The sequence below is a fragment of the Rhamphochromis sp. 'chilingali' genome, assembly GCF_963969265.1.
Source record: "Rhamphochromis sp. 'chilingali' genome assembly, chromosome: 12".
Classification (NCBI taxonomy): Eukaryota; Metazoa; Chordata; class Actinopteri; order Cichliformes; family Cichlidae; genus Rhamphochromis; species Rhamphochromis sp. 'chilingali'.
In genome coordinates this window covers 36,700,760-36,723,667 of record NC_137939.1, presented here as the reverse complement: position 1 = coordinate 36,723,667, position 22,908 = coordinate 36,700,760, and the positions used below count along the sequence as shown (strand labels likewise).

The 22,908-nt window shown below is 42.1% G+C and overlaps 1 protein-coding gene and 1 long non-coding RNA gene across 2 annotated transcripts; both read right to left on the bottom strand.

Moving 5' to 3' along the window:
• Positions 1 to 7,696: 7,696 nt before the first annotated feature.
• On the bottom strand, positions 7,697 to 8,603 carry LOC308408079. Its single transcript, XR_013973752.1, has 2 exons — positions 8,485 to 8,603; positions 7,697 to 7,852 (listed from the first exon to the last, which is right to left on the bottom strand). It is a non-coding gene; the product is annotated as an uncharacterized lncRNA (long non-coding RNA).
• A 4,011-nt stretch (positions 8,604 to 12,614) lies between these two features.
• On the bottom strand, positions 12,615 to 22,693 carry LOC308407649 (L-rhamnose-binding lectin SML-like). Its single transcript, XM_080899436.1, has 12 exons — positions 22,623 to 22,693; positions 22,140 to 22,172; positions 19,595 to 19,690; positions 19,061 to 19,154; positions 18,802 to 18,896; positions 18,662 to 18,706; positions 18,435 to 18,573; positions 18,245 to 18,342; positions 13,834 to 13,919; positions 13,309 to 13,443; positions 12,907 to 13,018; positions 12,615 to 12,734 (listed from the first exon to the last, which is right to left on the bottom strand). The coding sequence occupies exons 1-12, from the start codon at positions 22,654 to 22,656 to the stop codon at positions 12,670 to 12,672; spliced, it is 1,032 nt and encodes a 343-aa protein (XP_080755562.1). The 5' UTR covers positions 22,657 to 22,693; the 3' UTR covers positions 12,615 to 12,669.
• Between the last annotated feature and the right edge of the window lie 215 nt (positions 22,694 to 22,908).

The window sequence follows — 22,908 nt, the reverse complement described above, 5'->3', positions numbered from 1 at the left end:
CCTCCTGCTACACAGCATGCCAACAGCAGTCCAGGCTCCACACGGACAGAACAGGTTTATATAGACCGGTCCTGCATATATTTACGCTCTCTGTGCCTGCATTCACTTCAGCAAATGTAAAAATGTTGCAGCTTTTTAGTCTAGAAACATTTTCTTTCATGTGCAGGTTTCCTTCAAACGCCTTCCTACAGGCAGTATGTGTGTTACATTTCATGTTCATTTGCTTTCCTCACTATCCTCAGGCGGCACCACATTTTTGCTCTGTCTTTCTTTCTTTGATCGGTGACCTGTTGTTGGAGGCAGGCAATCTTTTACGTATTCTTGTCCTGTTACTGTCATGTTTCGGCTGTGTGCAGGCAGGAAGAGGACCCAAAGTGCAGAACTCACAACACACGGGAATAACTCAAAATGCAGCTTCATTGCTGACACACGGAAATGATACAGAACTAAAGTAAACTGGAAAATATAAACTAACCTTAACAAAGAAACACACAGCATGAGGGACGATGTGACATGGAGCAGAGGGAGACTCTGACATAAATACACAGCAGGTAATGAGGAAGTTGAAGCACACAAGGAACACAGCTGAGGACAATTACACTTGACAGCACGGGGAGGACACACAACTGCAGGAAGTGCAGTGAGACAGCCTGGAGAGAGAGAGGGAGAACATGAAGGGAAGAGGAAATCATGGAACACAAGGAGTGGGAGCAAAGCACAGTAACTCACATCACTATATAGACAGCCACACAGTGGGAGACACAGAAGGCAACAACACAGGGAGAACATCTAATAAACAACACTGTACAGAACAACCTAGGAAACCTGGAGTCCTCAACATAATGCAAAATATGACAGAAAACACAGGGAACTTAAACGACCCAGGACCATGACAGTTACCCTTTGTAGGCTTCAATGATAAAACAATATTGGTCATTGTAAAAGTACAATTTCAAAAAACAAAAAACAAAAGATCAGTAAATAAAATGAGGCCACTTGGCTTCAGTTCTCTGACAGAAACAAAGCAGGATAGTCGGCAAACTGTGAACAAGATGTGTGCAACACCACAAAGTGTTGTGTTCTTTTTTTGATCATTTTATTTTAGATTATCAAAATATAAAACAAAAACAAACCCCCTCAATAAACAAAAACAAACAGGCTCAGATGCATTACAGGAAAAACAATTCATTCAAATAAACATTGTCACGGCCCAGCGGCACGAGGGAACAGAGATGGACACAGGTGCAGAAACCAACCCGGAAGCGAGACGATAAGGGAACAAAGGATTTATTTCCGCCCACAGGCAAACACAAGCAAAAAAACAAAACGACGCCACCGCACTAGTGCCGCGTAGGATAATCTAAGATAACGGAGGGTGACCTAGACACCTCTAGGAGACGGCTGAACAGCAGAGGCAGCGGGGAGGTGGAAACAGGACTAGGTAGGGGCCGGGTCACTGGAATAAGAGGAGATCACGGTCAGTGGGATCCAGCAGACAATCAACGATCCTCCACAGTTGATTTGAGTTGCCTTACTGGGTTTCAGGTGGAGGGGACAGGTGGGGCGGAAGGCCCGGAAGCGGTCGAGACGTGGGGAGGCAGGCAAGTGAGTGGTGGGCCGGCAGGCCACGTCGTATCAGCAGCAAGCGGCCCAGGTCCAGGAAGGCGGGAGTGAGGGAGACAAGACCTCCACTCCAGGTGCTACCTCTGAGAACAAGAAGAACAAGTAAGTAAATCCACGGATTCTGGACAGAGTTATGATGCTCCACTTGACTAACATGGAGATAGCAGATACTCAGGCGATGAATGGTTGAGAGCGCAGGTCTGATATACTGCCGGAATAATTGCTCACAGGTGGTCAGCCAGGGAGGAGCAACCGAACTCCGCCTAAGGAGGAGGGGCCGCTGTTGGAGACCTGCAGGTACCCACCCAGACCCTGACAAACATGCACTTCACAAAACACCACAGGGTAGAATACCAAATGCTGGAGTCGATGAGAGTTTACAAATCTGGCCTTCGCAAATTGTTCCAAGAAGAGGTTCCACACATTCAGAGGAGAATCCTTTGAGTCTTTGCTGAACTTTTCCATTTGTATTATGGACATCATATCTTTTACCCTTAACTGAAAGGAAGGAGGAGTGGGCGACTTCCATCCCCTCAGGATTAGCCTGTTGGCGGCAATCAAACCTAATTCTAACGGCCACTGCACTGTAACCGGGAGTAGCTCTGATGTCTGAGAACATCCAAAAATTACAAGTTCAGGTTCACGCTGTAGGGGCTTCATTTATCCCTCAGAAGACCAGTCAAATATCTTAGACCAACGTCTGTTAATGAGGGACAAGACCAAAAGGCATGGAACAACGTAGCTTCTGCCAATCTGCACCTGTCACACATTGGGAAGATAAAGGATAAATCTTGTGCAGTCTGACCTTAGAATAGTGTAACCGGTGGAGGGTTTTAAATTGAATTAACTGCTGTTTATAGAGCAAGAATGGATTTTAGACAGACACTTACTCCACATACATTCAGGCACCTTCCTCCCCAACTCTTTCTCCCAAGCCTGCCTAATCCCAGCAGTATACACCACCATAGAATCACCAAGAAAGTGTACAGTTTTTACATGGAATCAGATTGGCTCTTGAGTATTTCATAGAGGCCATGCTCCGACAGAAGAGTTGCAAGTCTTTAAACTGTGATTGGATGCAATGCCTGACCTGCAGATATCGATAAAAATGTGGATGCGCACTCCAAAAACTAAAACTGACATTTACTTAAAATGTTTGAGGCAACACTTTTACACTTAAAAATATTGAGTAGATTGGAAACCAGTCAAATCTGTTCAATATACTTAATCAATTGAATAACTAAAGCTTAAACATATTAAGCTGAAATAAATAACTGTAGTTTTACACAAACGTGAAAAAATTGAGTAAGTAACACTGACATGCTTGGTCATGTAACTGAAATATAGACGGTCAGGTAATCCAAAATGTTGTTCCATTTACTTAATATTGTAAACGGAACGCAATCAAAATTGTACTTAACATTATAAATGGCCTGTATTTATATAGCACTTTACTCGTCCCTGAGGACCCCAAAGCGCTTTACATATCCAGTCATCCACCCATCCACACACTGGTGATGCTACATTGTAGCCACAGCCACCCTGGGGCGCACTGACAGAGGCGAGGCTGCCGGACACTGGCGCCACCTCTGACCACCACCAGTAGGCAACCGAGACTGTCGGTGCCGGGGCTCGAACCGGCAACCTTCCGATTACAATACAAACTGCCAACTCTTGAGCCACTGGTAGTCTAAGTCTAAAAAAACAAACAAACTAGTATGTAGTTGTTGCGTATTTCATAATACATGTGAAGGAAATTGCCATCCCGGGTTTCCTCCGTGGCGTGAGCGATAAGCAGAGTTTTGTCCTTTCCTTCTAAGATTCCTAATTATTTAAAGTAACACTCAGGTATGCCATTCAGCGTGTTAGTACGAGCTCGGGAGCAGCTTGGGAGAACAAGAAAACAGAGACTGCTTTAGGTTGCCTTCCCAATCGACTCAAAGGTTTATTTGATACACAGCAGTTTATATAGATGAAAAAAGGTTCGTGTGTCAGCAAGTTCTCAGTTCAAACCAGTACAGACCAAATAAGGAAACGTCTTCCTGCCTTGTGAGCAAAGAAGTATCCTGTGTGTAGTTTATCAGTTCAGCTACAATTTATGATCATCCCAGCAAAATACACTCCTAGACATAAAATACAGAGTTCTTTCATTAGTGAATTCTGAAACAAACCACCTAGCCTTTAACGAGCCTTTTTCTAAGAGATAAGGAAGGGAGGATGGGAGTAAGGAAGTGGTCTCGTCTCTGTGGTGTTTTCGACCTTGGGGTACCAGCCTGTGAGTCTTACACCTTAATTCTTGGGTCAGAGAGAAAGAGAAAAACAACTAGTAGATGGGCCTTATTGAGTAACAGAGTTTTCCTGCATAATGTCACTATAAAACAATATCCAGTAAATGCTACCATGGTACTAAAATACCTAACAGTTCCCCTCTTTTATTATTTTTTAAAAATAATAACTCAAATAGAAAGGAAAAATCACAAATGTAATAACATAATATAAAAACAAATCATAAAATGTAATAGTTCACAACCTAATGTTCAATATACACATCAGGAACATCATTGGTAACATCTGGCACATCCTCAGGATCAATTTGTGCTAATTGCAAATACATTGAAGTGGCTGTACTGGTAGCTATATGGGTTATCATTGAAAATGTGGCTTGCAGAAATGTGAACAGGGTTGCACTTTACAATATGAAATAGTAAATAAAAATCCTAAGGTTAATGCAGTAGATATGATTAATAACCTAAATATATAAAAAAGACAGTTCTTCAGTCGTCTTCTGGCCTGGTCCCAGGTTCGAGAGACACAGAATAAGCCTTGTATGATGACAATGGGCATTTCATTTTCTCCATTATCAGGATGGAGTGAGTCTAGCTTTATCAGGTTAGACATCATGTGGTACTTTTGGCTTTCTGTTCCTGCTGGATGTTTGAGTACCTTGTTGTTGTTCTTTCAGGCGTTGTGTGTTAATCAGTGATTGTGTGTGTGTGTACATTGGATCCTGGCGCTGGCTCGCCTGAGATGTCATCTACCCGTGTGTGTTTATTTGCTCTAGTTCCGGGCGCTGGCTCGCCGGAGATGTCGTCTGCTTGATCCGACGCCTGAGATGGTCCGATTGGGCTGGTCTTAACCCTGCTGGCATGAATCCACTGAGGTTGTCCGTCTGTGAGGATGCTGGTTCTTCGTCACTGCCAGTACAGTCTGGGGCTGGAACACGCGCGGCCTCCCAGAGAGTCCTTGGTTTTAGTGGCTTCTCCAACATGCGTCTCCTTGTCTCCACTGGTGGAACTGTGGAGGGGAAAGGCTGAGAGAGACAAACTTTCTGATAGTTATTATTCAGTTTTTCTACCAGGTTGTGAACATCAGTGGACAATGCAATATACATCACCTTCTACTAGCGGTGCCCCTCTGGAAGCTGACCATGGTGTTGGAAATAGTCTTATTTCAAATGGAAATAATTTGGTTACTGTAGATTGAGTCATTCTAATCTCACACAGGACTTGAGGAAGTAATTTGACCCAGGTCATTAAAGTTTTAGCACACTTTTGAATTACTTCTAATGTGAATGAAGATCCTCTATCACTGTTAATCTGGTGAGGTATTCCGAATCTGGGTATTATTTCATTGCTCAACTTTTGACAGACTACTTCTGCAGTTTCTTTTGATGTTGGATAAGCTTCTACTCATTTACTAAATTGATCCACTATTACCAGTAAGTACTTGATGCTTCCTTGTGCTGGCATATGTGTAAAATCAATTTGTAATGTATGAAATTGAAAATCTGGTTGTGGTAAATGCTAATGTTTCGCTTTTGAGCTACCTACATTAGTTCGCGCACATGTTAGACAGGTTGCTAATATGCTTTTTACTGCATGCAATGTTTTCTCAATTACAAATCTTGATTTTATTGCCCCTATTACCCCTCTTTGTCCGACATGACTCACACAGTGAAAATGTCGGGCAAGGACTGGCATCAGGGAATATGGGAGGGCAATCAAACCCTTAAGATTTTGGATAAGCCATCTCTGTCATCTAAGGTACAGTCATTATTCTCACAATAGGTGTAATCACATGCAGAGGCTTGCTCTTGTATGAATTTCAAATCAACATTTGTGTCTAAATAGTCTGGGAGTGTAACAAGTGGCAGCTGTAGGGGCACAGATAATACTTCCTGCGGAGGTGGGAGCTGTGATGCAGCTGCAGCCTTGGCTGTCACGTCTGCTAAGGCATTACCTGTTGCTTCGTCTGTGTCAGCTGTACTGTGTCCTTTCGTTTTTACAACTGCAACGGCCGATGGTAGCTGTATAGCCTGAAAAAGTCTTTGAACAAAATCAGAATTTAGCAATTTATTTTCCATCAGCAGATCTAAATCCTCTTTGTCTCCACAATGTGCCAAAGTCATGCACAACGCCAAATGCATAGCGGCTGTCTGTGTAAATCGTCACATGCTTATCCAAATGTAGCTCACAGGCGCGTATTAAAGCCATGAGCTCTGCTTTTTGTGCTGAGTGAAATGGTAATGAGTGAGCCTCTAGTATGATGTCAGGCAATGTCACCACTGAATAGCCACAAAGAAATGAGTTGTCACTCGGCCTTGAACAGGACCCGTCCACATAAACCGTGGCTGAGTCTGGGATAGGTGTTTGCTCTAAATCTGGACGTGGTGCTGTCGATTCCTGTATACGTGTCATGCAGTCATCATCGTCAAGCCTGTCTGAGCCATCCTGTCGGTCAGAAGAACACAGCATAGGATCAATAAATGTGCTGGCGAATTGGGTGTGCTGCTCGCTTTTATAGTGAGATTTGCATATGTTGTTTAGTTATGTTTGCTACAATGGTCGTGACCTGGTGATTGGTGTGTAGAATAGTGTCATGTGAGAGTGTGAGCTTCTCGCAGTCCCTTATCATGATAGAGCAAGCTGCTACTGCCCTCAGGCAGGCCGGCATTCCTGAACAATTCAGGCAGCACCTTTGAGTGGCGGAGGTCAGCACTCCCTGTAATGCATTGAAAGAGGCAGTCATTTCTGTGGACCACAGTATTCGAGGAGGCTTGTCTTTTTTACAACAGTCACGCAGAATGTGGTCATGAAAAGAACAGTCTGGTATCCACTGTCTGCAATAGTTCACCATGCCCAGGAAGGACAACATGTCCTTCTGTGTAGTGGGACGAGGGACGGAGGTCACAGCTTTGACCCTGTCTGCAGTCATGGAACGTTTTCCGTGAGACAGTGTGAATCCCAAATATTGAACAGAAGTCTGACAGTACTGCATTTTCTTTGCAGATGCTTTGTGGCCAGTCTTTTGGAGGTGCTGGAGAAGCATGTGTGTAGCAGTTTGACATAGTTTTTCACTCGGAGCACAGAGGAGGAGGTCATCCACATGTGGATCAGGGTGCAGCCCTGGAGGAGTGAAGCACCATTGAGAAAGCAGCAGAGCTGTCTATCATGCCTTGGGGCAAACGAGTCCAAGTGTACTGCTTATTTCTATGTGTGAATGCAAATAACGGCTGTGTGTCTTACTGAGAAAAAGGAGCGGAGCATAAATCCACCACGGTAAAGTGTGTATGCAAAGCATGTCAATATGCTGTGAACATCTGAAACGAGAGGTGGCAGAGGAATGTTGACTGCATTAATTTGCCTTAAGTCTTGTATGAAACGCCATACGCCAGGTTTGTTAGGCTTTGGCACAGGATTGACAGGAGTATTATATGGAGATACTGTAGGCTTTATTACTCCTGTAGTCTCTAAATCTCCTATCATGACATCTAGGGCTGCGGCTTTTTCGGCAGAAATGGGATGTTGCTTGACATATACTGGCTTGTTGTGTTTTAATAGGTGTACGTGATAAAGTGTACAGTCAATAAATCCTATATCATTCTCACTTTTAGACCACAATGTCATATTCTGGTATTCAGCTGGCAACGTAAGTGCAGAAATAGTACAGTCGATAGGGTAGGTTAGATCTATGTGACGACATGGTGTAGTTATGTCATAACCTATGTCTGAGTTATGTGACAAAATCACTGTTTGACCTTCACTTGTGTGAGCAGTTATCATGTTGTTGAAAAGTGTGAGAGAAACAAAAGTGTGGCTCCCAGTCATGGGATTACCTGTTAGTGGCGTCTGTACACGTTTTTTTGGCACAGTGTGTGACATAGAGTACCGGACAAAAAGGATGTTGAGTTCATTCTCTGCTGAGGGTCCAGCTGACACAGAGGATGTTCCTTCTCCATCATGTCGGTACATAGGGCAGAGAAAACATAAGCTGTTATCAGTGTCAGCAAACATTTCACCCTTTGTGTTAAATTAAATACACAAATTCATTTTTGCTCTGGGTGTCTGCGGCTGCTGGAAAACTGAGCTAAATTTGCACCTCTAGCTTGTCCAACAGTGCATAAAGCGTTTTATGAATACTAGGATAGATTCATCAGGCTTCTGTTTACACATAGTTATTGCATTTAAGTCAATTTTGTCTCTGGACATTGTTAGCAGGAATTTCTTTAGATTCTTAAAGAAATTGGTGATTTTGTCATTATTTACCCACAAAAACTCTGCAGTTGTGGATGCTTTATCATGCTTTGGGTCTAATTCACCTATCTCTCTTATGAGTTGTGACTCGGTTACTCCAGGAATGCATTGCATGCAAGACTAGCTTTTCCCGCAGTAGATTTATTTTCTTTGCTAGAGCCTGCACTAGTTTTATTTGATGTTAAAGTATCTACGCCTGGTTCCGGTCCTTTTGTCCATAGCGGTAACATTTGATGCATCACGTCGCGGCATTCTATCATATTTTCTACAGGACTTTTTAAGCAGACTACTTTTCTTATCACAAATGATATTCAACATTTCTACTGACCTGGTTTCTGGCGATAATCGTTCGGGATAAGGCTCCGGAAATAAATTAGAATGCATTGAACTTCTTAAGTTGTAAACAAAGTCAGTCACATAAGCACTCCCGCATGTTCTGGATACGTGATCATGGACGTCTTCACCGATTCGCGGACGTAGGTTACACGTAACCGGAAATGGGAGGCGCACTGAGCCGTTATTTGAGACTTTATTTTGTATTTTATTAATTTTTGGTTTTACAGGTAATTTTGATTTTTTATCGGACCTGTCTGTGGTCTTTGAATTATTCTGACCCATGTTCAGTGATTTCCAGAGGGGTTTACACGCTTGAAGGATTTATGTTAGTATTTTCGCTGCGGCACAGCTGAGGTCACTTTAAATTTATTGCTAGCAATTTTTTGTTTGTGTGAGCAACTCTCACTTAGCGAGCAACTTCTCGCTTAACGAGCAACTTCTCGTAAAACAACAGGCAACTTCCTGTGTCTTTCTGCTTTTAATTTACTGCTTTTAACCCTTGTATGGTAATCGGGTCTGTGAGACCCGTTCAACTTCTCCCTGTGTCACTCTTTGGTGAGCAACTTCTCACTTAACGAGAAGTATTTAAGACAACAGGCAACTTCCTGTGTCACTCTTTGGTGAGCAACTTCTCACTTAACGAGAAGTATTTAAGACAACAGGCAACTTCCTGTGTCACTCTTTCTGAGTGAGCAACTTAAACAAAATTAAAATATTCAAGACAACAGGCAACTTCCTGTGTCCACCAACACCACACAAGGGTTAATTTACTTTATTCGGGGACTGAGGAAGTCAGTCAGTGTATCTCTCTGGATCACTAAGTGAAACTTCGTCAGCATATCCCGTTTTTTTTATGGATCGATCACTGAGAGAGGTATAATAGGTCTCTATATAAATATGAAAGACGCATATTTACCTTCTGTCAGTCATCCCACTTCTGACACCAAAATTGAAGGAAATTGCCATCCCGGGTTTCCTCCGTGGCGTGAGCGATAAGCAGAGTTTTGTCCTTTCCTTCTAAGATTCCTAATTATTTAAAGTAACACTCAGGTATGCCATTCAGCGTGTTAGTACGAGCTCGGGAGCAGCTTGGGAGAACAAGAAAACAGAGACTGCTTTAGGTTGCCTTCCCAATCGACTCAAAGGTTTATTTGATACACAGCAGTTTATATAGATGAAAAAAGGTTCGTGTGTCAGCAAGTTCTCAGTTCAAACCAGTACAGACCAAATAAGGAAACGTCTTCCTGCCTTGTGAGCAAAGAAGTATCCTGTGTGTAGTTTATCAGTTCAGCTACAATTTATGATCATCCCAGCAAAATACACTCCTAGACATAAAATACAGAGTTCTTTCATTAGTGAATTCTGAAACAAACCACCTAGCCTTTAACGAGCCTTTTTCTAAGAGATAAGGAAGGGAGGATGGGAGTAAGGAAGTGGTCTCGTCTCTGTGGTGTTTTCGACCTTGGGGTACCAGCCTGTGAGTCTTACACCTTAATTCTTGGGTCAGAGAGAAAGAGAAAAACAACTAGTAGATGGGCCTTATTGAGTAACAGAGTTTTCCTGCATAATGTCACTATAAAACAATATCCAGTAAATGCTACCATGGTACTAAAATACCTAACAACATGTATGAAAAATGACCACATGTTAAACATTTTTCCAAATGAAAATGTAATTTTTATAAACATGGCAATAACTCAAAATAAACGAGCACTAAAAAGACAAGAGGGGAGCAAACCAGGAACCGCGACTAGAAAATGGCTGGAAACACAGAGGGTGTAAGACAACAACAGACAGAGGAAAACACAGGGCTTAAATACACCAGGGAGTAACGAGGCATTAGCATGATTAGCATGATGGAAGTATAAAGTTAACAGCAAGGCTGAGAAATATAAGAAGCAGTAAAACAGCATTTATCTGAAGTGATGAGTGAACAGGTTGCTGCCAGCACTGAAAGAGACAGAAAGAAAGCTCAGTGTCAGACTGTGTGTTTGATATCAAGTTGAATTCACCTCAAAACATGAAACAGAAATGAAAAGCAAACAGGAGAAAGCTGCTGCTTTCATTCACACCTGGATTCTTTGGAAACTCTAAACAGCAGATTTCAATGACACATTTATTCTCTTCATCTTTCCAACTTTTGTCAATAAACTTATTTGTGTTGACAGTTTGACTTCAACTCTTCAACCCCCCAGGGTGTGGGTGTGCATGACCAACATGACATTGATTATAAAACTCTGAGCATATATGAGAAGATATTTCTAAGCATAAATGACAATCCACTATATAAACCTGACATCAAGCTTCTTTCATCTGTGACAGCCAAAATAAAGCCCATCTTATCAAAGCAACTTTTTGAGACTGTAATCCTGCCTTTGTTACATCTAGGCTGGATTACTGTAACGCACTTTACTGTGGGGTTAGTGATGCATCCTTTAGATGTCTGCAGGTGGTGCAAACTGCTGCAGCGCGTCTTTTAACTGGAACAAAATAATCACATTACACCACTGGCTATGATGTTCACATCCTGGACAGGGAGGAACGCTGGTTTGAGGGCGGAGTCAAGGAGGCCATTTACGTGAAAAGGGAAAGACCATCTCTGAATGGAGGAGGGGCCTAAGGGTACATCTGTCACCATCTTACATGCTGTGATTGCAGCCATTCCCCAGCTCTCTGTGAATGGGACTCATGGTTATTGATCAGTGGTCATGAGAATTTGCATAATTAAGATTAAGGAACTGACCCCCCAGCCCATTGTTCCTCAGTGGGCTGGTTTCAGTCAGTAGATGCAGACGTGAGCGTGCATGTAAGACAGGCCTCTTCTCTTTCTGAGTTTAAAACTCTTCTTAAGACACATTTATTTGCTCTTGTAAGGGGCTGACTCAATATGACTTTTTAACATGTTGTATTATTTTATTTAATCATTTCATTTGTTGTTGTTGTTTGTATATGTGCAGCACTTTGTGATCTCTGGTTTTGTGTTAAAGTGCTTTATAAGTAAAGCTGGTAAAGTTGCAAAAAAAGATAAATATATAATTTTACACAAATATGATTAAGCTTATTCTTTTCTTCAGATGTAAACATAACTGCGTTATCAGCATCAGGTGATGAGATCCCAGCATCAGAAGTACTGATTGTCACGGTCCTGGGTCTTATGACCCAGTGTTTTGAGTTTTAGTTCATTTTGATGTTTATAGTATGTTTAAGCTCATTAGGTCTCCTATGTTCATTTGCTTATTAGTTACCCCTTGTGTTTCCAACCCATGTTAAGTCTCCCCTGCTCTTCATGTGTTTCATGTCTGCGTCTCATTATGTTTCCTATTTTATTTTGAAGAGATCTCGTGTTTTTATATTATGGTTTATGTTTTGAGTCCTTTGTTGTACTGTTTCTTGTTTCCCTAGGTCTGAGTTATGGTTATCATAGGTTTAGCTCTTTGGCTTTGTAATATGGCTTCCCTGTGTTCCATGTTATGTCTACTGTGACGTTTTTGTACCATGTTTCAGGTTCCTATGTTCTGTCTCCCCAGTTGCTGTTAAGTTTACATGTCTAGAGTTCAGTCAGTGTGTTTCCTGTTTTACTTTGAAGGTCCGTGTCTCATGTCAGTGTTTCTAGTTTTGCTTCCCTTGTCTCGTCCAGCCTGATTACTCCCAGCTGTGCTCTCCTTCTGTGTCTCGTTCCCTCGTTATCCCTTTGTGTATTTGAGCTCTGTGTTTCTCTTTGTCAGTGTTGTAGTCTCCCTCATGGCTGTGTTTCCTTGCGTTTCAGTTTAGTTTTCCACGCCATTCTGCAATAAAGCAGCTTTTTGAGTTTCATTTCGTTGTCGTGAGTTTTGCGTTTGGGTCTTTCTCCTGCCTGTACACAGCCGAAACATGACACTGATGGTGTATTTATGTCACACCTATTTTTCCATCACAGCTGCAGGGAGACAGAAAGCATTTTGAGGTTTATTAAAATGATCAGATGATGATTTGAAGCATGAATGACTCACTTTCAGGTCAACATTTCAGTTCCTTTAAATTTTATTGAATTTATTTTCCTGTTTATTGTGATATGAAATCATATTTATCAACAGAATCCAGCAGTGATGTCATCGAGGCTTGACATCCTGCTGGAAGTGACATCAGCAGTGAGGCTGTGACATCATCATGTCAGACATGTCAGGACACGAAGGAGCAGTTATGGACCTCTGACACAAACAAACCCTCTCTGTGAGTTACATCCTGAGTCATTGACATAATCTCCTGTAAAGAATCAAAACAAAGAAATAAAATCAGAGGTCTGTGCTGTAAATGTTTTCTTCTTCTCTAATGTAAAAAGAACAAACACAGTTCTTATAAAGACCTAAGATCACATGACTTCAGTCAATATAAAAACCAAACACATTTCATCAACAGGCCCACTTTCAGTTTGTACCATTAAAGTTTATCTCCATACAATCTTCTCCTCCTCCATAGTTGTCAGGTTGTCCATTACCCCAGTTTGTGAAGTCAAACTGGGAACCATCACTCCACTTCCACACAGTTTCCTGGAAGAATAAAGTTCAGTTTGTTCTGATGTACTTTGATGCATCTATGCTGAGAGTGCAGACATGAGACCTCTTACACCACTCGAACACAACGAAGGTTCATTTTGTTTGTGCAGGTAAAAAATGAAAAGAAAAGTCAAGTCAACAGCAACATCTGTCTCCAGGAACAAAGTCCTGATTAATCAGTCTGTCACATGTTGACCTTTGAATCAAACTGATGAATATGAAGAGAAACATATGAAATATCAGAAACAGCTGCAGCTCATCCTCTTTATCTGTGAAACACTTACAGTCTCTCTGTCGTTGCCTCCAACCCAAGCTGTTGGATACGACCCTGCTGCTGTGCGAGTGAGCTCTCTGATGAAGGTGTACTCAGCTGTGCTGTGGAATGAGGCCAGATTTCCACCGAGTGTCTGACAGGAACTCTGAGGAGGAAGATGAGGTGCACAGAAGATGAAAAGTGTGAGAATGCATTTAAAATCAAAGATAAAGTGAGTTTGATGAAGGCAGCAAAGAGAGAGCTGATGAATAGAAGAGACACGAGGAGGGAATGTTTGCTCTGAATTCTGAACATCACTGCATGAACATTACTGCACTGCATGTATCAGCATGAAGCTGTTAGTGCAGGGCTGTGACGCCGCAGCAATAATCAGCTAAGAACAGAAGTCCTGTGTATTTACTCATGCACTTCCAACTGTGTGTGAATATGAATATAAAGCAAGTCTTCTTTCACTGAATGATTCTCACAGCAGGAAGCTTTTTATATGTCCCACATATAACATGTACACATACAGCTGCTGTTATTTCTGATGTACCTCAGCATCAGTCCAGTTCTTCTGACTGCTATCAAAGATGAAACAGCGACCTCCAAACCAAGTCCAACCAGCAGGGCAGGAAGGAGCTGCAAAATAATTGTAAAGGTAGAAGGTCGATAATCAGATTAATAATTCCTCAAAAGACAAAGAAAATACCTAGCCGTGTTCCACTACTGAGTCTATTTGAATTTAAGCTGATGAGGTTCATTTGACATTATTCCTTCTGCGATACCTGGTTACAGACTCAGCACTCTATGCCTTCATAGCCACCTTGGATGACTTCCACTACATCACTTTGAATGCTATACTTCCAACTTTCACACAGTATGTCGTCTGTTTTACCAGCTGAGAGAGAACTTGTTATGAGGCAACAGGCAGATACGTTACGAGCCCCACAGGACACTGAGTGTATCAGTGATTACATAACCATCTGCTCAGACTCCATTATCTCAGCTCGGACTATACATTGTTATTCGGATAACAAGCCGTGGGTGAAAGAACATCACAGCTCTCCTCAACGATAAAAAGAGGGCCACAGAGAGGAGGTGGAAAGGGTTTCGTTTTTATTGAAGGGCACGATCAGAGAGGCTATGGACAGTTGCAGGAGAAAGCTGGAGTGGGAACTCCAGCAGAACAACATGAGAAAGCTCTGGAGTGGCATGAAGATATGTCTTTGTAGGTTCTCAGTCACCCAGGTCATGGTAGTCTAAGGAGCTTGAAAAGTCCTGAAAAGCGTCACTGGACTCACGCCATTCAAAAGCAGAGCTGAGGGCCAACAGGTTGAATTTGTTCTTCTACAGATTTGACACTGCAGCTAACGCTCACCCCCCGACTGACTTAACTGTAGTCAGCCTACAGTCCAAAGCCACACCACTCTCTCTCCCTCTTTCTCCTCATTGCACCTGAGCATACTGTGAAAGTCCTGACACTCCTGCTCCACCTGTAACTTTTACCTAGGACCAGGTTCAGAGACAAATGAACGACTCCACTAAAAAAGCCTGAAAGACCAGACAGGGTGAGTCCCGGTGTCCTCGAGGCCTGTGCACCAGTGCTGTGGAAGACGTCATCCCTCTTTCCTGTACCAAACACGCTCAGTCGTGTCTACGCCCACCTGGACCAACCGGTGAGCACTGGGAGGGTCGTGTTTTTTGACTATCCAGTGCATTCAACACCATCAGGCCGACCCTCCTGGGTGATAAACTGATAGTGATGCAGGTAGATGCCTCTGCGGTGTCCTGGATTGTTGATTACCTGACAGGAAGACCACAATATGTGCGTCTTCAACACTTTGTGTCTGACAATGTGATCAGGAACACAGAGGCAACACAAGGGACCATGCTCTCCCCTCTTCACTTTCTACGCCACAGACTTCAGCCACTGCACAGAGACCTCCATCTTCAGAAGGTTGCTGATGACTCTGCAGCGGTTGGATGCATCAGTGAGAGTGATGAGATGGAGTACCAGGCTGTGGTCGACTCCTCTGTCACATGGTGCGAGCAGAATCATCTGCAGCTCAGTGTGACAAAAGCCCTGATTGTGGACTTTAGGAGGACCAGGAAAGCTGCGACCTGTGTTTCAAACCAGGGGGTCAACGTGGACACGGTGAAGGACTATAAATACCTCAGAGTACACATTAAATAAAGTAGACTGGGTACTCTACAGTAAGGCCAGAGATATCTGTATTTTCTGCGTCTTTTAGTGTGTTTTGGACAGTGCTCAGGATTTTCTATCAGTCTGTTGTGGCCAGTCCTGTCCTCTATGCTCTTGGGAAACCGACTGGATGATGAGGATGATTAGAAACCGGTAAGAACACAGCTGAACTAACTAATGAGAAACTGGGAAGTAGAAATGAACAAAGTACACACAGACAAAAGGCTAACACAATAAAACAGGAAACCAACATGAAAACTAAACACTGACAGAAGACCAAACTGAAAACGCTGGGTCAGCGGCCCAGGAACCCTGACAGTGGCGCTGTAACATAGTAACTGGATGGCTCTGTTTTTTAATCAGCTTATAACAACACATTATAAATAAACTGTGACAACATTCCTCATAACACACCTGGTTATGAGGAATCCATAATCCAGTTATTTGAGCAGAACTTATTGAGATACGCCTGCACCAATCCATCGATGTGCGTCATTAAATGTAGAACATCCTGATGGTGTTACTTTACAGGGCGCACACAGCTGAAAACGTTAAACTGTGACTGTCACCAGTTAACATGGGCGTGTTTCTTAAATCAGCAGCAGGTGTTCAACAGCTGACGGAGTGAACATGTCACGTCCCCGTGTCTACCCAGCCGGCCCCGCAAGGCTACATGTGTATTGTTTCTCTCTCACTCTCTCCTCACCGCTCTGCCTGGGCGGAGCTCACTGTGGGCTCCCACCCTCCCACACACCTGTTCGCAATTAAGCTGCCATTATCTTCCCACCATTTAAGGCCGGGACGCTGTGCTTCTGGTCGCTGGACGGTTGTGCGAGACACGTTAGTGATTCTCTCAGCTCCGTGAATTTGTGCTTGTTTTTCAGACTGTGAGTAATTTTCCTCTCCTGTGTGACAGTTGTGTGACTTCCCCACTATATGAACGTGTGAGTTTCCCCTTGGACCCACGGATCCCCAGATTGTCCCCTGTCACCAGGCACGTGCAGAGGGGGGGCGGGAGGGGCTTGAGCACCCCCCCTTTCCTGATGGGTGCCCAAAGTGCCCTTGTGTTTGTAATGTTTGTGTGCGTGCGGAGTCCTGTCTGTGCCCCTCAACAATAATGTTTAACTATTAATCCCATTTTTACTAAATAAAAGGATCTGGCTTGCATCAGACCTGGGCGGTCCAGAGCTGTAGGAGAAACACAAATTAACTCAGAGAGGCAGACTGATGCAGCAAAACCATGAAGTATGGTGTACAGCGTACACTGTACTCTATAGCACCCAGGAGTATTAGCTTATTACGTACACATTGGTCAGTTGTCTTGTGGCAACTGACGAATTGAAACAAATGAGCATAACAATGCGACAAACATTACCTGTCCTCTTATTAACTGCACAAGTAGTGCTGGTCATAGCTGCTTGCTGACTGGGTAAGGCTGTCATGGGTCTGTAGCTCTGTCACCGATTTAGGGAACATATTTAGTTTTAAACACGGGCGTTTTTAGCTAATATAGCCCAAAGGAATCAAAGCACCCCCAAAGATGTCTTACTTTTTTTGACAATATTTGCTGTTTGTGTGACACACTACTAAAAATAGAAAAACCATACAGTACTTGGTTGAGACGTAATATTCTAAAGACAAACGTATAGATCCCCCCCCCCCCCAAAAGAAATGGTTTGTTCCAGCTCGCCTCTCCCCTGCTCTGCTCTAGCGCCCTTTCTGCCAGAGAGATGGTGGCTGAGACGCAGCAGAGCGGAGGTGTGAGCGCCTGGCTTAACCTTCAGTTACTCTTTATATAGTTAGATAGGAGTCAGACCATGTTTCAGTAAAGCATTACACCAGGTAACCTGCAGTGTTGAAAACGTGTTTTCCGACGATGTTTGCTACCCTACAATCAGAGCTGGGCTGGCCATCCGGTATGCCCGATGGGGATTTTTCGTTTTTATGGGCCGATGGGGTTTTTTTCTTTTTTTTTTTGTTGTTGTAACAGTATAAACAATGAAAGCTGGTGGATTGGCAGATTTGTAAAAATAACTCAGTTGTTTGGTGGTGGCTGTGGCAGAGCTTCCACCAGGTGGATGAGGGAAAGGTGAGGCAGGAGGAGCAGAGACCCGAGGAGGCCGCCGGTCCGAGTGTCAGGTGAACTGAACTTCAGGTAAGAAGTTATGACCTGCAGTCTATCTGGGTCAGATATAAACCAAGTTTAGGTGCAGTTTATTTTAGCTGTGCTGACTTTTTACAGTCAGTTACAATAACTCGTACTAGCTAGCATGACGGAGTTTCTATACAGCTGGGTGGGTGCTATGATGTTACTGATAGTGAACTTTATTTTATTCATAAGGTTAGTTAGTAGAGTTTCCAATCGTCTCGCATTCAGAGGAAATATTACGAAAGTACGAAGTACGAATAAAAGTACCTTTTGTTCGTTCAAATGACTTTGTAAACACTTTTTGAATTCTGTTTTTAAATGTCAGCTGATTTTAATTTTAAATGTCACTTTGATTGGTTTTATTTTTATTTTATCATTATTTTATAATATTTGTATTTATTTGATGATTAAATCACGAGGTGTTCACTCAGGATCTAAAACAAACTGACGAAATCTTCGTGACTGATGATTTTCTGATGATTCTTTTCAGCACAGAAAGGTTCATCTTTTAAAAATGATGAAGAATTTTCATTTTCATTCACTTCAAAAACAAGTCTGAATGTACCGACCCTAAAAGATTATCTTTAGAAGTTTATTATTTGAGTTACTTACCCTGACAAGTGTAAAACACCTCCAGGTACTTATAAGTGCCATAACACGGGTCTTCTTTGCTCTTTGCTTCAACAGTACAGTTGTTTGTCCCATTGCACCTGTGAACGCAGGTCAAAGGTGAATCAGCAAAAATTCACTTTGTCATCTGAGAGAAGATGGAGAGCTGAAGAAACAGAGTCAGCATCTGTACCTGTTAGTTACATAGTTCATGCTTCCTGACCAGAAGCAGTTAACATTTTGGAGCTGATAGTCAGGACGTCCATGAGAGCACGTGGTCTTGTCACGGCGACCATAATTCGCCCAGGAGACGACTATAACCTGTCCTTCATCTGAGGAAGAGTTCATAGAGTCAAACTGTAACCATGGTGATATTTTTACTGCAGGAAACGTACAAAGACATAGAAGCTGTGTTCTCACCACACTGAAGGTTTGACTGGAAGTTTTGACATGTTACATTGCGGCCTGAAACAGACACAGATCCCATAGAAACTGTAATCATTCATGTACAGATTGGGTTCATCAGTCATTTCTAATCACAGGTTTAACAGAGTCGTTACGTGTGAAGCAGGCGTAGGTGGTCTCCAGGTATTTGCAGACTCCAGGATCATAAGTAATGTTTGACTTTATGTCACACTCGGTTTTTCCATCACAGCTGCAGGGAGACAGAAACAGCTGGTTTTCAGCTCAAAGATATGAAACAAGTTACTTTCAGGTGATCATTTACTTCCTGTTAGTTTGAGTAAAGCTGTTCAACAGGTTTTAGTTTGTTTCTTCTTTTGAATCAAAGGCTCACTTCTACCATCCCACAGTGCTCACCTGTTCCTCACGTTGTTCACAGCGTCACCGTGAGAGCAGATTACTTCACCTCCACATCTGTACTCAGCTGACCTCACAATGATCATTCCACCCACTGTTATACAGACACAGTATGAGAGAAAAGGAACAACTCAACACAACATGCAATAATCCAGGTTTCAGGCTTCAGTTTCAGACTCAGATGCTGCAGATCCATAAATAATGAGGATTGTACCTCTGTACACCACCACAGTGGATATTACATTAACTCTGATCAAGGAGGAAACTTTAAGTCAGTGTTTTTGTTTCTAATCTACATCAAATGTTTCTGAACTTTTATACACAGTCCAACATCCTCAGAGCTTTTTTTAAAGAATAAATGCACTGTTGGTTTGTTGATCAGGAAAATACAATTTAAACTGAAAATAAGCAGCTGTGCATAAAAAGGCTGTAAACTATAAACAGTTCATCCAATACTTGTTAAGTTTGTTGAATTTAGCCTGAGAGTCTGAATTTGATCTGCAGTGAATTCTTGGACACTATTTTCCATCTTACCACAGCTCAGGCGATGAACACTGAGGCCGTTAGAGGTGACCACTCTCCCTGTGGATATGGGGGTCACAGGAGGAGAAACTTGAGCTCTGATAAAGCCTGAAATAAAAATAAATGTATAATAATGTAATAATGTAAATGTATAATGTAAAATAAATGCTAGGTTTAAGCCCGGGTCATCTTTTCAGAAGCCCGGGGTCTTTTGGAGTGTAATTTGTTTCATAGTTAGAGGCCTGACTGACAACTGTATAAAACAAAAACCACACACAATATTCGAAGCACATAGCGCACAGTCGTAAATTCCCCCTAATTTTGGTATCAATCAATCAATCAATCAAGGCTTTATTCGCCACGTGCAGGTTGCCCTTGTTAAGGTTCAAATATTGAGGAAGGAGAGTACAAACAACCATGGTCCAACAAGAGCTTGGTCAGACAATTGATTTTAATGAAATACACGCGTGGGAAGACCAGCTCCGTTCGCAGACAGGGCTGATCTCCGACTTAATCAAAGCATAAACAGATATTTCATACCATCAGGGCTTGTATCTCATGCGTCATCAGATACAATATATGCATACGTCAATTCAAAACCACAATGACTTTTAACACAGTTTAAAAAGGAACATTGTCTCTATCTTCATGGCAGCTGTTTCCTGTCAACCTGCACTTCGGTTTCAGTTCTGCAAAAGGCACACTCTGCAAACCTGCAACTTCCTGTCAGCCTGCCACTTAGTCTTTCTGAAAGACACACACTGTTTAAACCTCTGAATGCAATATCAATACTGTAGATTATATTATTAGTGCAATGGTAATGATGATGATTATTAACAATAGCAGTAAAATAATTTCCCTGATCTCCACACTTCCCCTTTTGACCCTCTTTTGTTAAAAAGAGGGTCACTACACTTTACTTGTTCCATTTCTTTGACACCCATCCTCTGGCTCAGCAAATCAGACAACAACCTCATGTCATCTAAGTGGTCCAATAATAAAATGCCAGCTCCCACTCGAGAACACTCCATGCGTAAGATTAGGTTTTTCTGGGTCCCTCTCTTGTGGTCCATCAGGCCTCAGGCCTCCATCATCCTCACCCCCCTGTGGTCGCCGAGATCTTCTGCAAAGGAAACAAAACACCTTTTCCTGCACCTCCCTAACTCATCATGTTTGGGACTCTTTAATCAAAAACATGATCCTAATTATGTCCTTGACTCATTGACTTGTATTTATATAAATTCTTCAACGTTACTCATCATTTTAAAACTCTTAAAGCGCTGCTTTCACGTCCCTGCATACGTTTCCTGTCGTCTTATCTGATCATCAACATCCTGTACACAAAACTGTCGCTGCTGCAAGTTCCTCCACTCTGATCTAAAGTCACCTTTCACAAGAAAATCATTATAAGAGCCTATTCTAATAAAAGATCCAAAAGAAAACAACCACTTTAATCAATTAAGTTTAAACATATAAGCAGTGAAATTTGAGCAGCTACCAAAGCAAATCATTGGCACTGTACAAATAATGTAAATATGACGGTGTATCACAAAAGATTGATATCAAACTGATCACTTGACCCATTTTGACTCTATCCAGTCCTTTAAATCCAGATTGAAAGCATATCTATTTGATTTGGCTTTCCTGACCAGTTAATACCCTTTTAAATCTTTTAAATTTTTAACTTTTAAATCTTTTATTAAATTTATGATTTTTTTTATTAATGTTCCTGCTGTTTTTGTCTTCTTAGTGGGTTTTGTATTTATCTAGTTCTTCTGGTCTGTTAGTGCCTGATTTGTACCCTGTTATTGACTTATGCTGACTCTCCATATTACTGTGAAGCACTTTGCTTTGGTTTTTAAATGTGCTATATAAATAAAACTGTACTATATTACGTTACTTGTTCTTCGAGTGAATCAACAAATGGCGAAATGAAAAGCCGAACAACAACAATGCTGTTTCTTTAGAGAGTCTCAGCTTACATGTGTTTATTTCATATTTGTGAGAACGCTCACAGGCATTCACACATTTCTGCTAAATCATAGTAATTCTGCTCAATGATAGAATTTCTGCTACGTTTGACTATTTTTGCTAGATTATAGTATTTCTGCTAAGTCAAAGGAGTTCATGTAAATCATAGTATCTCTACCAAGTCACAGCAAAGTATTTCTTGGTGTGGACGAGGGGTGCGTTTCCTTCTGAGGTTGGAACCCCCCCTCCAGACCTGCTCCTTAAAGAAGTGGAGCCCCCCCCCCAGTTTGCAATCCAAAGCCTCCATCCCTGATTTCCTCCCACATGTCAACAAGGAGCCCCACAACATCCAGAACCCACCCCACCCGCCCAGCAGCCACCAGACAGGTTTCATTTCATTTTCACTGGGAACAGAAATAAGATTTTAAAAAGGTGTGTGTGAAGGATAGAGTTTAGATTTTAGATCACACAAATACAATATTTAGTAGTTACAGACAGAAGAAGAAGAGGTGAGCTCTAATAATGAGAAAGTTCACAGAAAGGCTCTTTGTGACCAGAATATAAGAAGCAGTAAAACAGCATTTACCTGAAGTGATGAGTGAACAGGTTGCTGCCAGCACTGAAAGAGACAGAAAGAAAGCTCAGTGTCAGACTGTGTGTTTGATATCAAGTTGAATTCACCTCAAAACATGAAACAGAAATGAAAAGCAAACAGGAGAAAGCTGCTGCTTTCATTCACACCTGGATTCTTTGGAAACTCTAAACAGCAGATTTCAATGACACATTTATTCTCTTCATCTTTGTCAATAAACTTATTTGTGTTGACAGTTTGACTTCAACTCTTCAAAGTAAATGATCAGCCATGAATTGCTCTCAGGACTCTGTGAAGCCTAACTGTCCTGCTGAGGTGATGCAAACATGTATTTAGGATGTTAGATGAACTGATCCAATAAAGCAGAAAGAAAAGCATGTCACAGTACAGCACAGTGGAAAGCTAGAAAAGGATTAGACTGAACATGTGCAGCTGATTTCATGTATAAATAAAGGATGATCAGTGTGTTGTACTCACACAGTGTGCTGCTGAGTCCGGAGCAGAGCATCATGTTAGGAGATCTGGATTACAGTGAAGAGCTGATGGAGGATCAAACACAGAGCTGCTGGATTCACTCTGTTTCAGTAACACCTGTGATGTACATGCAAAGCACAGCCAATGGAAAAGCAGAGTATCCTCCTTCTCACGTGCAGGATGTTGGATGTTTGGAATGGAAAAAGTATGAGAAAAAGAAAAAACCAGGATGTGAATAAACAACATGTAAAACAGGGTGCAGCAGGAACACAGCAGGAATATATTTGTA